Here is a 15352-nt window from a genome sequence, read left to right as displayed (position 1 = left end):
TTTACAGAGTAAATTATAACGTTTATTAACAAAAGAAAACTTAACACACATGTTCACATTTACACAGTTAAAATTAGTCTTTCAGCACATTCTCCTCAAAAAGATTTCTACTTGGTTCAACTCACAAATAAGCATCCCTTTCGGCAGCAGTCCCGACATATATTTAATCTTAAAGATTTTAGTAATATCACAAGACCACTGTTGTTGCTTTGGGGAAGATATGTCACAGGGCTTCTCTTTCTGCTGCGGAGAATTCCAGAAGCTTCAGAACAAAACCCTAGGGCGGCTCAGTGGCACAGTGGTTAGCACTGATGCCGACAACGATGAGGACCCGGGTTCGATCCCAGTCCCGGGTGACTGTCCACGTGGAGTTTGCGTATTCTCCCCGTGTCTGCATGGGCTTCGCCCCCACAACCCAAAAATATGCAAGTAAGGTGGATTGGCCACCCTAAATTGCCCCTTAATTGGAAAAAAAATAATTGGGTATTCTAAATTTATTTTAAAAAAGAGAAAAAAATGGGGGGGGGAAAAAGAACAAAACCCTGCTTCCTGAAGGCAACAGGCACTCTTCTGGGTGGCTGCAGGATGCTTCACTTTGCTTCTTTTCACAGCTCTGACCCAATACAGAGCACACTGCAGAGTCTTATCTGGTCGCTTCCCTGAACATAGGTCCCAACCTTTTCATTAATATGTTTTTCCTCTTTCATCTTTAAAAACACTCTTCGCAATATCTCACTGAACTTAACTGTCTTCACAATATTAAAATCTTTCAATTTCTCTCTCTATTTCCCTCGGGTCAAATCACCCATTCCTAGGTTTCTCATGACCTTTCCCAAGTTGTGAAACCTTTTATTACCACCTGAAAGTTAATAACTGAAATCCAAACCCTTACCTATCACCGAATGCAAATTTCAACCCATGTTTTATTTACCGGCAGAGCATCCAACTTGGCCCTATTCACTTCAAATGCTGGCTTTTCACACCTTGATGTTTTCAACTCTGTAGACATTCTGTTTTCATTTTAATTAAATCAGTCACGCACACATGCAGACGAGCACACGTGCACACACCCTGCACTATCCCTGTAGCCCTTGATACTTTTCATCTTTAGAAATCTATCAATCCCTGTCTTGGTCATGCTTAATGATTGAGCCTCTACTGCCATCAGTGATTGCAAATTCCAAAGATTAATCACTCTCTGATTGAAGAAATTCCTCCTCCGTTCCGTCATAAATGGCCTGCCCCTTACCCTGTGACTGTGGACGGAATCTTACCAGAATTTGCCCATTTGTCAGGCTCAGACTAAAGACTGATGTGTAACTCTCCAGTTGCAAAGACCAATTTTCTTTCAAAATATTGAGCCTCTCTGAAGAAACAAAATGAGTAGACATGGTTTATGCCACCACTCTGGCAGGGCAGGGCCTCGGAGCCGGCTCCCGGGTTCCACAGAAATTGGGTCGCCCCGATCAGCACTGAAGCCTAATGGCCCCCAGCCCCCATCACAAATTCCAAATATTCCGCCCCCCCCCCCGTGTCCTATCTTCGTCCTCACCCCCCATCTCACATCAATGAACCACCTACCCCCATGGGTCTCCACCGAAGGCCCTCCCCCAGCACAGGTTGGCACTGACACATTGGCGCAGTGCAAATCTGTGCACTGCCTGGGCATGCCTCTCTCCTCCTCAGGGGCTATACTGCGCCCCCAGAGGGATCCCTTGATTGCTTCACATCGGGTCATTTAGTGGGGGGAGGGGGTGTTCATGTAGTGGGGGGCCTGCTAATTACATTTAAAATTATGGAAATCTGTTAAAATGAGCAACTCATTTTTGAGTTGCCGGCAATTCTCTCCGGTGAGAATCACATTTCCCGATTGTTGCGCGATTTTCCGCCCATGCCATCAATCCCGTGCACAGCTAGTGCAGGCTCTCAAAATCGCCAGTGTACTGTGGTTTTGTCTTTCTCACAACTCAGTTTCCCGCCTAGTTTTGTGTCACCATGAAACTTAGAAGTATTAGCTGGGCGGGCTAGTTAACGGGAATGCAGTGGGGGGTTGTCAGGAGGTAGGTGCAGGGGAGGGAGATGGGGTTGATGTTTCATTTAAGAGTGGGGGAGAGGGTTGCTGACAAGGGCATAGTTGATGTGGCGCAGTTGGAAAAGGATCGATGACGGTGGTCATCCAAGGGTGGGCCTGAAGTGTCAGCTTTCAGCTACTGTTGAGTAAAGATTCAAGAATTCTGCTACTTTTTGCAAACATGTTTATTCTCCTTGAACACAGCTCTGTACCAAACTCAATCACCACATCACATGCCCACAAAGACCACCTGCAGCCTCTTGACATATCAGTGTCAATTATTGGATACTTAACATCAATGAGACATCTAATTGGAATGACTCTTAACCCATTCCTTAACATGAAGGGTCGCGTGACACGGGCTGGCCCCAAAAGTGGTATGGCTGATCATAGGTTTGCAAAGGGAGGACTGGATGCGAGGTTTCGGGGGTGGGGGCACAAGGGATTGAGCGATTCGGTGATCTGTTTATTGGGGGCAGATTTGTAAAACTGGTGTACCTGGAGGAAGAATATGAGCTGCCTATGGAGAATGGTTTTAGGTATCTGCAGGTGCGGGATTTTGTGAGGAGAGAGGTGTCGTCTTTTCCTGGGGTACTGCTGCTAGGGTTGCAGGATAAGGTACTGTTGAAGGAGGAGATGGGGGAGGGGAAGGTGTCCAAGGTCTACAAGGACCTCATAGATTGGGAGGGGGATATAAAGTATAAATGGGCGGAGGAGCTTTGAGAGGAAGTGGAGGCTAGGACGTGGGCTGAGGCCCTGCTGAGGGTGAATGCGTTGTCGTCGTGTGCGAGGCTAAGCCTCATTCAGTTTAAAGTAATTCATTGAGCACATATGACGGTCGCAAGTGTGAGTAGGTTTTTGAGGGGGTAGAGGATGGGTGTGGGCAGTGCGCAGGGAGGCCCACGAACCACGTCCATATGTTTTGGGCTTATCCGAAGTGGTTCTGGCAGGGGTTTGCGGATGTAATGTTCGAGGTGTTTGGGGTGAAGGTGGCCCCAAGTCCAGAGGTAGTGATATTTGGGGTGTCGGAAGACTTGGGAGTCCAGGGGACGAGAGAGGCCAGTGTCTTGGTTGTTGCCTCCCTGATAGCCCAGAGACGGATTTTACTTGGATGGAGGGACTTGGAGCCGCTGAAAGCAGCAGGTGAGTGATCTGGCAGAATTCCTGAGGCTGGCGAAGGTAAAGTTCATCCTGAGGGGGGTCAGTTGATGGGTTCACTCGGAGGTGGAAGCTGTTCATTGACTTATTTAAGGAGGATTGAGGGGTCAGCGAGGGGGTAAGGGGGCTAAAATAGGGAAGGCAGGATGGGAGAATTGGGCGATAGTGGGGAACAACCGGGTGGGGGGGAGTGGGTGCTGTTTTTAAAAATATATATATTTTTTATTCTCCTCTTTCACATTTTCTCCCAAATTGACAACCAACAATAAACAATAATCAGTGATGAATGTAATGTCAATCCCCATGTCAATAACAACGATCCCATCCTCCCACCAAACCCCAGACATTAGCCCGCATGTTAACATAAACAAATGACAAAAAGGAATCAAGAGTCATCCATAGTCACCATTAACACATACAGTCCCCCTCCCCTCAACCCTCCCCAGACCCCAACCCCCCCATGTTCGATGTGATCCAATTCTCGAAAGTGCATAATGAATAACGCCCATGAATTGTAGAACCCCTCCATCCTTCCCCTCAGTTCAAATTTGACCTTTTCAAGCGTCAAGAATTTCAGCAGGTCCCCCCGCCACGCTAGGGCACCGGATGGAGAGGTTGATCTCCACCCTATCAGGATCTGCCTTTGGGCGATCAACGAGTCGAAGGCTACAACATCTGCCTCCACGCCCGTTTCCAACCCCGGCTGGTCCGACACCTCGAATATGGCCTCCCGAGGGCCCGGGTCCAGTTTCACGTGCACCACTTTAGAGATTACTCTAAAAAGCTCCTTCCAGTAATACTCCAACTTTGGACAGGACCAAAACATATGAACGTGGTTTGCGGCACCCCCCCGCAATGTTCACACACATCTTCAAACCCCCTCAAAGAGCAGGCTCATCCTCGTCCTTATAAGGTGAGCTCTATACACCACCTTCAGCTGTATCAGCCCCAACCTCGCACACGAGGTGGAGGCGTTCACCCTCCGGAGCACCTCACACCAGAACCCCTCCTCCATACCCTCTCCCAACTCTTCCTCCCATTTTGCCTTGATCCCTTCTAGTGGCGCCTTCTTCTCCTCCGAAATATCCCCGTAAACCGCCGATACTACCCCCTTCTCCAGTCCCCCTGTCGTCAGCACCTCCTCCAGCAATGTGGAAGCCGGCTCTGCTGGGAAGCTCTGTGTCTCCTTTCTGGCAAAGACTTGAACCTGCATGTATCTAAACATTTCCCCCTGCTCCAGCCCATACTTCGCTTCCAGCTCCTTCAATCCCACAAAACGACCCCCAAGAAACAAATCGTTTAGTGTCCTAATTCCTTTCTTCTCCCATCTCCAAAAATTTCCATCCCGCTTCCCTGACTCAAATCTATGGTTCCCCTGAATCGGCATTTGTGGTTGCTTGTTTTTTATAATGTTGTATGATTTTCCTTCTGCTTTTGTTTGTTTCTATGAAAATGCCTTGAATTAAATATTTAATGCATTTGGGCCCAACATCCCAGTCATTGACAAAGATTGTGAATATCTGGGGCCCAAGTACTGAACCTTCTAGTAGCTTATCAATCTGAAAATTATCCATTTATTCCTACTCTCTGCGTTCTCTCTTACTTGAGAAAGGACGTACTGGCACTGGAGGGTGTGCAGAGGAGATTCACTAGGTTAATCCCAGAGCTGAAGGGGTTGGATTACAAGGAGAGGTTGAGTAGACTGGGACTGTACTCGTTGGAATTTAGAAGGATGAGGGGGGATCTTATAGAAACATATAAAATTATGAAGGGAATAGATAGGACAGATGTTTCCACTGGCGGTGAAAGCAGAACTAGGGGGCATAGCCTCAAAATAAGGGGAAGTATATTTAGGACTGAGTTTAGGATGAACTTCTTCACCCAAAGGGTTGTGAATCTATGGAATTCCTTGCCCAGTGAAGCAGTTGAGGCTCCCTCATTAAATGTTTTTAAGATAAAGATAGATAGTTTTTTTGAAGAATAAAGGGATTAAGGGTTATGGTGTTCGGGCCGGAAAATGGAGCTGAGCCCACAAAATATCAGCCATGATCTCATTGAATGGTGGAGCAGGCTCGAGGGGTAGGATGGCCTACTCCTGCTCCTAGTTCTTATGTTCTTATGTTTATGTTAACCAATTTTCAATCCATATCAGTATATTACCCCAATCCCATGTGTCCTAATTTTACTTAACCTCTTGTGTGGGACTTTATTTAAAGCCTTCAAAAAATCCAGGTGCTCCACATCCACTAGTTCTCACTTATCTATGTGACTATTTACATCCTCAAAAGGCTCTTAACAGTTTTGTCAAACAGGATTTCCCTTTCATAAATCCATGTCGAGATCTGCCCAATCCTACCACTATTTTCCAAGTATTCAGTTCTCACATAGACTTTAGCATTTTCCCTACTGCTGGTATCAGGCTGACAGATCTGCAGTTCCCTGTTTTCTCTCTCCCACCATCCCTTAAATAGTGAGGTGACATTTGCTACCTTCTAATCTGCAGGAACAGTTCCAAAATTATAGAATTTTGGAAAAGGACCACGAACGCAACCACTGTTGTTAGTAATGCTGCGGCTCCAACAGACAGCAGTTCGGATGCCACCTGCCTGCGCATGGCTCTTTCTTCAAGGAAGCCTTTGTATATATGATTAGTGTCTGTATCTTGGAGCTAACATGTGGTGTGTATGTTAAAGGCTGGATACCATCGGATGTTTCAAGTTTGATTCCAGGAGTTGCTGCGTTAACTAATCCCACCTTGGGAAAGTTGAAAATGCTCTGATTGGATTCATTGTACTTTGGATGTGCAAGTGGAATCAGTCAGCCAGCTCCCATCCCTGATTGCCATTCAATGACTCTTGCACAGAAATGCATGTGTATTTCTGAACCAGAATCTTGCATGGATGGGTGTCTTTCACAGTCTTGTTGCCCACTGGCAGCTGTTGTCACATGAGAAATAGCAACTTGGTTGAGGGCTACTGTGATTGTGGAGACGTAGTTCAGCTAGCCTTCAGGAGAGACTGGAGAGTATTTTTGAGAAATAAGTAATCTGCAGCAGTGGAATGTACACAATAATATGAAGGTGTATGGAATACTCAAATAATAATTGTCCCATTCCTTGTACAGTGAGTCTCCATGCTATTACTACCAGTATGCCAGGATCAAGCACCTTTCCTTCGGTGCATTGGTGATGCTTTAAGTGTTGGTTTGCTGCAGGATCTGCAGATTCTGTACCTTGAGACTCTCTCTTGTTTGGATCCCGAATGAGAACTCAACTGTTTTCAATTTGTAAAACTGTGAGGAAATGTTACTGATCCACAAGAGTGATAACACTGACCAATAGGTATCATTTAAGTTGAAGCAAATTTAATTTAATCACATAATTAACCACATTAGTAACAAATAAATAGCTTTACAGTTAACAGTTAGAACAATTCTTAAATAAAAGAGAAAACCTTAACGTACTTCCTAAACCTGCCACTATATTCCAATTAAACAAATCAATATATTTCAAATACCACTCTATTCTAATTAAGCAAATCAATATATTTCAAATACCACTGGTGAATGAAGTTATCAACCAGGTTTCAGCTTGCTTTTCGTTGTCCAGAGTCTTTGGATGGAGAACCTTTTAAGGACCAAATTGAAACATCTGTTCAGATTACAGTTCTATGACCTACTGACTCTTCAGATTGACCTGGCTTCTCCCATTAACTACATCATTTGTACGCAAAACGTAAGGCATTCTTTTGTCTCTTCTTACAAAATGTCTCTCGACTTGTTTAGCCATGACCAAACACAATGCCCCTCATACATTATTGACACTCGGGAGTCTTTCAAACCTGAACAATATTCCATTAGTTAACTATCTGTAAACAAGTAAATAGTTCTCAAGATTTATTAGCAGAACACTTTATCTGCAAATCAATGATTACCTCTTGTATGACACCTTAATCACCGCATGGGCAGTCATACTGTCTATGTGCATCTTAACCCAGGCTTTCATAACATTACTGCTAAAAATATAAATTATGACAATTTCTTACATTCATCACACTCTAGTGGCAGAGTGATGCAACTGAAGAGTGACTGTGACGTGCAGCTTTGGCAATCCTAATTAAATGTCACTTTGTTTTGATGGCCATATAAGTAATATGTAAATAGCAAATGTTGTAAATATGTGCAATAGCTATTTTCATTATCAGTACCATTGAATACAATGAGTTAAGACAAGGCAAATTGCTAATTACAGAGGAAGATCAGCCTCTGCAAAAATGACAGGTGAGGATAAAAGAATGAGGTTTCTCTCAGACATTATGAAATGCATTCTGGATAGTCTTCCAAGCTTGAGCTGCTGGTAGCCTTGTTGACCTGTTGGTTGCTCAGCTGGAACATTTGTGGTCTCATTGAGCTTTCCAGACACTCATCTCTTGAGTATCCAGGAAATCCTGAACTTACTAAATGGTTAACTTCGCTTGACAGATACAGTTATAATTTATGCAATGTTTATTATTGTCTAATATAATTTTAATGAAATATGAATGATTTCTCTCTCGCGCTCTCGCTCTCTCTCTCTCCCTCGCGCTCTCTCCCTCGCGCTCTCTCCCTCGCGCTCTCTCCCTCGCGCTCTCTCCCTCGCGCTCTCCCTCTCGCGCTCTCTCTCTCGCGCTCTCTCTCTCGCGCTCTCTCTCTCGCGCTCTCTCTCTCGCGCTCTCTCTCTCGCGCTCTCTCTCTCGCGCTCTCTCTCTCGCGCTCTCTCTCTCGCGCTCTCTCTCTCGCGCTCTCTCTCTCGCGCTCTCTCTCTCGCGCTCTCTCTCTCGCGCTCTCTCTCTCGCGCTCTCTCTCTCGCGCTCTCTCTCTCGCGCTCTCTCTCGCGCTCTCTCTCGCGCTCTCTCTCGCGCTCTCTCTCGCTCTCTCTCTCGCTCTCTCTCTCGCGCTCTCTCTCGCGCTCTCTCTCATGCTCTCTCTCTCACGCTCTCTCTCTCTCACGCTCTCTCTCTCTCACGCTCTCTCTCTCACGCTCTCTCTCCCACGCTCTCTCTCCCACGCTCTCTCTCCCACGCTCTCTCTCCCACGCTCTCTCTCCCACGCTCTCTCTCCCACGCTCTCTCTCCCACGCTCTCTCTCTCACGCTCTCTCTCTCACGCTCTCTCTCCTGCTCTCTCTCTCTTTCGCGCTCTCTTTCTCTCTCGCGCTCTCTCTCTCTCTCGCGCTCTCTCTCTCTCTCTCTCTCTCGCTCTCTCTCTCTCTCTCTCTCGCGCTCTCTCTCTCTTGCGCACTCGCGCTCTCTCTCGCGCTCTCACTCGCGCTCTCACTCGCTCTCTCTCTCTATCTCGTGTTTTCTCTCTCGTGCTTTCTCTCTCGTGCTTTCGCTCTCGCTCTTGCGCTCTCCTTCTCGCGCTCTCCCTCTCGCACTCTCTCTCTCGCACTCTGTCTCTCGCTCTCTCTCTCAGGCTCCATCTCTCGGGCTCTCCCTCTCTCGCACTCTCTCTCTTGGGCTCTCTCTCCCTCCCGTGCTCTCTCTCTCTCTCTCTCTCGTGCCCTCTCTCTCTCGTGCTCATTCTCTCTCGCGTGCTCATTCTCTCTCGCGCTCTCTGTCTCCCCCGCGCTCTCGCGCTCTCTCTCTCGCGCTCTCTCTCGTAAGCTCTCTCTCACGCGCTCTCTCTCTCACGCGCTCTCTCTCTCTCGCGCTCTCTCTCTCTCGCTCGCCTTTCTTTCTCCCGCGCGCTCTCTCTCTCTCCTGCTTTTTCTCACGATCTCTCTTACTTTCTCGCGCTCTCACTCTTTCTCGCGCTCTCACTCTTTCTCGCGCTCTCACTCTTTCTCGCGCTCTCACTCTTTCTCGCGCTCTCACTCTTTCTCGCGCTCTCTCTCTCGCTCGCGCTCTCTCTCTCGCACTCTCGCTCCCCCTCTCGCGCGCTCTCTCACGTATCTCTCGCTCTTTCTCTCTCGCCCTCTGTCCCTCGCGTTCTCTCTCTCTCTGTTTCTCGCGCTCTCTGTTTCTCGCGCTCTCTGTTTCTCGCGCTCTCTGTTTCTCACGCGCTCTCCCTCACGCTCTCCCTCGCGCTCTCCCTCGCGCGCTCTCTCGCGCTCTCTCTCGCGCTCTCTCTCGCGCTCTCTCTCGCACTCTCTCTCGCACTCTCTCTCGCCCTCGCCCTCGCCCTCTCCCTCTCCCTCTCCCTCTCCCTCGCCCTCGCCCTCGCCCTCGCCCTCGCCCTCTCCCTCGCCCTCTCCCTCGCCCTCTCCCTCGCCCTCTCCCTCGCCCTCTCCCTCGCCCTCTCCCTCGCCCTCTCCCTCGCCCTCTCCCTCGCGCTCTCCCTCGCGCTCTCCCTCGCGTTCTCCCTCGCGTTCTCCCTCGCGTTCTCTCTCGCGCTCTCCCTCGCGCTCTCCCTCGCGCTCTCCCTCGCGCTCTCCCTCGCGCCCTCCCTCGCGCCCTCCCTCGCGCCCTCCCTCGCGCCCTCCCTCGCGCCCTCCCTCGCGCCCTCCCTCGCGCCCTTCCTCGCGCCCTCCCTCGCGCCCTCCCTCGCGCCCTCCCTCGCGCCCTCCCTCGCGCCCTCCCTCGCGCCCTCCCTCGCGCCCTCCCTCGCGCCCTCCCTCGCGCCCTCCCTCGCGCCCTCCCACGCGCCCTCCCTCGCGCCCTCCCTCGCGCCCTCCCTCGCGCCCTCCCTCGCGCCCTCCCTCGCGCCCTCCCTCGCGCCCTCCCTCGCGCCCTCCCTCGCGCCCTCCCTCGCGCCCTCCCTCGCGCCCTCCCTCGCGCCCTCCCTCGCGCCCTCCCTCTCGCCCTCCCTCTCGCCCTCCCTCTCGCCCTCCCTCTCGCCCTCCCTCTCGCCCTCCCTCTCGCCCTCCCTCTCGCCCTCCCTCTCGCCCTCCCTCTCGCCCTCCCTCTCGCCCTCCCTCTCGCCCTCCCTCTCGCCCTCCCTCTCGCCCTCCCTCTCGCCCTCCCTCTCGCCCTCCCTCGCGCTCTCCCTCGCGCTCTCTCTTGCGCTCTCTCTCTCTCGCGCTCTCTCTCTCTCGCGCTCTCACTTGTGCGCGCTCTCTCTCTCGCGCGCTCTCTCGCGCGCTCGCTCACGTTGTCTCTCTCTCGCTCTTTCTCTCTCTCGCTCTTTCTCTCTCTCGTTCTCTCTCTGTTTCTCGCGCTCTCTGTTTCTCACGCGCTCTCTGTTTCTCACGCGCTCTCTGTTTCTCACGCGCTCTCTGTTTCTCACGCGCTCTCTGTTTCTCACGCGCTCTCCCTCGCGCTCTCCCTCGCGCTCTCCCTCGCGCTCTCCCTCGCGCTCTCCCTCGTGCTCTCCCTCGCGCAATTCCCCGCGCTCTCCCTCGCGCTCTCCCTCGCGCTCTCCCTCGCGCTCTCCCTCGCGCTCTCCCTCGCGCTCTCCCTCGCGCTCTCCCTCGCGCTCTCCCTCGCGCTCTCCCTCGCGCTCTCCCTCGCGCTCCCTCGCGCTCCCTCGCGCTCCCTCGCGCTCCCTCGCGCTCCCTCGCGCTCCCTCGCGCGCTCCCTCGCGCTCTCCCTCGCGCTCTCCCTCGCGCTCTCTCTCTCTCGCGCTCTCTCTCTCTCGCGCTCTCTCTCGCGCTCTCTCTCTCTCGCTCTCTCTCTCTCTCTCGCGCTCTCTCTCTCTCGCGCTCTCTCTCTCTCGCGCTCTCTCTCTCTCGCGCTCTCTCTCTCTCGCGCTCTCTCTCTCTCGCGCTCTCTCTCTCTCGCGCTCTCTCTCTCTCGCGCTCTCTCTCTCTCGCGCTCTCTCTCTCTCGCGCTCTCTCTCTCTCGCGCTCTCTCTCTCTCTCTTGTGCTCTCTCTCTCACGTTGTCTCTCTCTCGCCCTCTCTCTCTCTCGCCCTCTCTCTCTCTAGCGCTCTCTTTCGCTCGCTCTCTCCCTCGCTCTCTCCCCCGCTCTCTCCCTCGCTCTCTCCCTCGCTCTCTCCCTCGCTCTCTCCCTCGCTCTCTCCCTCGCTCTCTCCCTCGCTCTCTCCCTCGCTCTCTCCCTCGCTCTCTCCCTCGCGCTCTCCCTCGCGCTCTCCCTCGCGCTCTCCCTCGCGCTCTCCCTCGCGCTCCCCCTCGCGCTCTCCCTCGCGCTCTCCCTCGCGCTCTCCCTCGCGCTCTCCCTCGCGCTCTCCCTCGCGCTCTCCCTCGCGCTCTCCCTCGCGCTCTCCCTCGCGCTCTCCCTCGCGCTCTCCCTCGCGCTCTCCCTCGCGCTCTCCCTCGCGCTCTCCCTCGCGCTCTCCCTCGCGCTCTCCCTCGCGCTCTCCCTCGCGCTCTCCCTCGCGCTCTCCCTCGCGCTCTCTCCCTCGCGCTCTCTCCCTCGCGCTCTCTCTCTCGCGCTCTCTCTCTCGCGCTCTCTCTCTCGCGCTCTCTCTCTCGCGCTCTCTCTCTCGCGCTCTCTCTCTCACGCTCTCTCTCTCACGCTCTCTCTCTCACGCTCTCTCTCTCACGCTCTCTCTCTCACGCTCCGTCTCTCTGAAGAGCGATATGACCTGCTTTGACCTGTAATCGGCTTTGCTTAATTTGAGATAGAGAAGGTATAAGTTTAGTAGTTGAAATGTTTCCTTTTATTTGAAGTTCAGGTTTGAAAGCAGTCTGTCCCTTGACCTCCATTGACCTCCAACAGTTCAATTCCTGGATGTAAGGTTATATGGTCTCAAGACAACCTTTTTAAAAATTCTTCCATGGGATGCAGGCATTATGATCAGCATTCGTGGTCCATTCCTATTTTTTTGTTGTTTGCAACAATCTAATGATAGCTTTGTAGTCACCATTACTGAGGCTAGCTTTTTATTTCTTGATTTATGAATTGAATTTAAATTCCACTGGCTGTGACCAATAAGCCTGGGCCTCTGGATTGCTAGTCTAGTAACATTACCACCTATTCCAAGGAGAGAGACAGAAACACAAAAGCTTCTTTGGAAAGAGAAATCGTTGACCTTCATTGCATCTATCATTAAAGCTACAAACCAAACTATTAACTTTCTCCCAAGTAAAGTGAGTTTATTCTGTGGTGATGCACAGAGCCCAGTGGCGAGAAAACTATGGAAAGTACATTTGCAAATAAAACTGGCTGACAAATGTGTTTGTGACTAATTCCCTATCATGTCACCTGGACCCATTTAACTGTGCCGTTCCATAAATACAGCCGCACTGGGACCTGAGCCTGTATTCCTGCTTCCTAACTTTCTGCTGTTTTGATAGATGCTGCGAAGGTGCTGGTATCAGTGGAATTCATGTTTGGAACAGCATGAGGAGTTTGAACATCAGGAACTGACTGGACAAGCCCAAAACCATTTCAGGTATGCTTATCCTCTGTGGCTGGGTTAACCCTTTAGTTTCTCAACTGAAAAGATAATAAGAGGTCTTGAAAAGGTGGAAATGCACTCTTATGTTCTCAAGCATATGTACTCTTATCTACCCCACTTGCCTTGCCTTGACTCTCTTGATGTTCCACAGAGATCTGGCTTAGAAATCTACACAGTCAAGTCTGGGAAAACTGTCAGTCTCATTTATAAATGTCAAAGACTTGCGTCTGCTTATCTATCTACCAACCTGTATCTGTTCAGGTTGAGAATGCTGCTGAGTAATAGACCTGTCATTGCACGATTGCATTGTACTGATGATGGCTTCTAAATTGACAGCAACCAGACAATGTAACTCAAATGGTGTTCAAGAGCCTGAAGACATCACCAACGCCAAGAAGCGGTGGGTTCAGCCTGACCATCCAATGGCAACAGAGACGTCAGTTAACTGGGAGGCTGTGGCTAATGAAACAAACTGTCTGCTCGTGCTAATTTGCTGTTTTTGTCTACAAAACTAAAATATTCCAGATGCTGAAAATCTGAAGTAGAACAGAGTGCTGGAAATACTCAGCAGGTCACCTGTGGTGAGAGAAACCGAGTTCATGCTTCTGATCAGTGACCTTTTATGTGTGAAAAGCCCAATAATGAAAGGTCATTGATTGAAATGTTAATTGTTGACTTCTGGTGGTGGCCATGGAGTGAGTGGCCGCACATTTGGCAGCTCCTGCTCGAGGTGGTTTTTTCAGTCCTTTTCCCCATTTGCTGGGGGATGTTTAGGTGGAAAAAGGTGCAGGAGTGGCTGAGGAAAGTTAAACTCCACTGCTGGTGCTGGTGGAAGGATCCACGGATCAGAAGTGGGTCGAGAAGAAGGGAGCAGTTGGAGCAAGAGATTCTTTGTGCGCCACATGTCAAGATGGCGGAGGGTCAGCTCTGCCTGCCCAGTGGTTAACGCAGCAGCTGGCGGACTTAAATGATAAGTTCCGCTTGCAGAGGAGGAAAACCCAGGAACGGGCTTGGGGCAGCACGGTAGCATTGTGGATAGCACAATTGCTTCACAGCTCCAGGGTCCCAGGTTCAATTCTGGCTTGGGTCACTGTCTGTGTGGAGTCTACACATCCTCCCCGTGTGTGCGTGGGTTTCCTCCGGGTGCTCCGGTTTCCTCCCACAATCCAAAGATGTGCAGGTTAGGTGGATTGGCCATGATAAATTGCCCTTAGTGTCCAAAATTGCCCTTAGTGTTGTGTGAGGTTACTGGGTTATGGGGGTAGGGTGGAGGTGTTGACCTTGGGTAGGGTGCTCTTTCCAAGAGCCGGTGCAGACGCGATGGGCCGAATGGCCTCCTTCTGCACTGTAAATTCTATGATATAATCTATGAAGGAACCACTAAAAGCGGGAATTAGTCGGTGGAACAGAGGCTGGAGTCCCAGGGCCAGGTCATTCGGAAATTGGAGGAGACGGTGGGAGAGCATGAGGAGCAGCTTACCACGTTGGCGGCCGAGATTGGAATGATGCGGGAGACCTAGAAGCGGCTAAAGGAGAAGGGGAATCGCTCCCGGAGACAAAACCTAAGGATCGTGGGGATGCCTGAAGGCATTGAGGGAGCGGACGCTGGCTAGGCAGACGAGGAGGTGCACCTGAGAAGGCAATGAAGTCTTGGTGTACCAGGACCTGGGTGCGGACCTGGCGAAGAGGAGAGCCGGGTTCAAGCGGTGAAGGCTGCCTTTTTTAAGAAGGGGATGAAGTTCGGGATGTTGTGCCCGGCCTGCCTTTGGGTGACTTATAATGGCCGAGAACATTATTTCGGGACGCATGAGGAGGCAATGGAGTTTTTAAAGAGACAATGGACTGGCAGGAGAAGTAGGAAACTGAACTTTGGTGGAGGTGTGAGGAGATGTTTGTTTTTTCTCTGTTTTTTGCTTTTTGTTTGTTGGTTGTTGGAGAACTTTTCCCCTTTGAGATGTTTTGTTGAGTTTGGTGGCGGGATGTTTGGGGAGCATTGAGGGTGAATGCACCTTTTTTCCTGTTCCATTGTTGTTTGTGTTATGGAGGTATGTGAGCGGGGGCAAGGGGAATCAGTGCGGGGGAGGAGGCTCAGACGCCTTGGGTGGGGGCGCCCAGGCTAGGTGGGCGGGCCAGTTAACAGGAGCACAGTGGGGGGGGTTGTCAGGTGGTTAGCTTAGTAGTAGAGGGGGATGGGATTGTTTGGTGGAGGGGGTTGGCTGCTGACAAAGGTGTGGTTGCTGTGGCACAGCAAGAAAAGACGTTCGGTTTGACGTCCACTGGGAAAGCAGTTGGGCAGTTGCGGAGGACCAGAGGGGCAGTGTATGAGTATGGGGAGAAGGCAAGTAGGATGCTGGCCAACCAACTCAGTAAACAGGAGGCACAAGGGAGATCAGGAGGGGAAGAGTGGTACTGGACTCGGTGGGGGTGAATGGGGTATTTGAGGAGTTTTATAGGAGACTCTACGAATCTCAGCCCCTGGCCAGGGGGTGGGTGTAATGCGCCGTTCCTGGATGGATTGGAGTTCCCCAAGGTGGAGGAGGACCTGGTGAAGGGGCTGGGGGCCCCCATTGGAGTGGTGGAGGTGATGGAGGGCATGGGGGTGATGTAGGCAGGGAAGGCCCCGGGCCCAGATGGGCTTCCTGTAGAATTTTATAAGACTTTGGGGGGGACCTGGGGCCCCTGCTATTGAGGGCATATAATGAGGTGAGGGAAAAGGGGGAGCTCCCCCCCTACATTATTGCAGGGGTCCATATGCCGAATACTAAAGAAGGATAAAGATCCAGAGCAGTGTGGGTCCTATTGCCAATATCGCTTTAAATGTGGCCGCCAAGTTTCGGGCAAAGAT

General features: G+C 51.2%; 1 protein-coding gene across 5 annotated transcripts in view; it reads left to right on the top strand.

Annotated features, from left to right (window-relative positions):
• The window catches only part of sfi1 (SFI1 centrin binding protein), a 290590-nt gene that overhangs the window by 84054 nt on the left and 191184 nt on the right, over window positions 1-15352 (top strand). For all 5 annotated transcript variants that reach the window (XM_072498737.1, XM_072498720.1, XM_072498747.1 and 2 more), the window contains one exon: window positions 12404-12501. In XM_072498737.1, coding sequence (XP_072354838.1) covers window positions 12404-12501 — 98 coding nt within the window. The remainder of the gene's footprint in view (window positions 1-12403; window positions 12502-15352) is intronic.

This window comes from Scyliorhinus torazame, chromosome 1, assembly GCF_047496885.1.
Source record: "Scyliorhinus torazame isolate Kashiwa2021f chromosome 1, sScyTor2.1, whole genome shotgun sequence".
Classification (NCBI taxonomy): Eukaryota; Metazoa; Chordata; class Chondrichthyes; order Carcharhiniformes; family Scyliorhinidae; genus Scyliorhinus; species Scyliorhinus torazame.
This window is presented reverse-complemented; position numbering and strand designations above follow the sequence as displayed.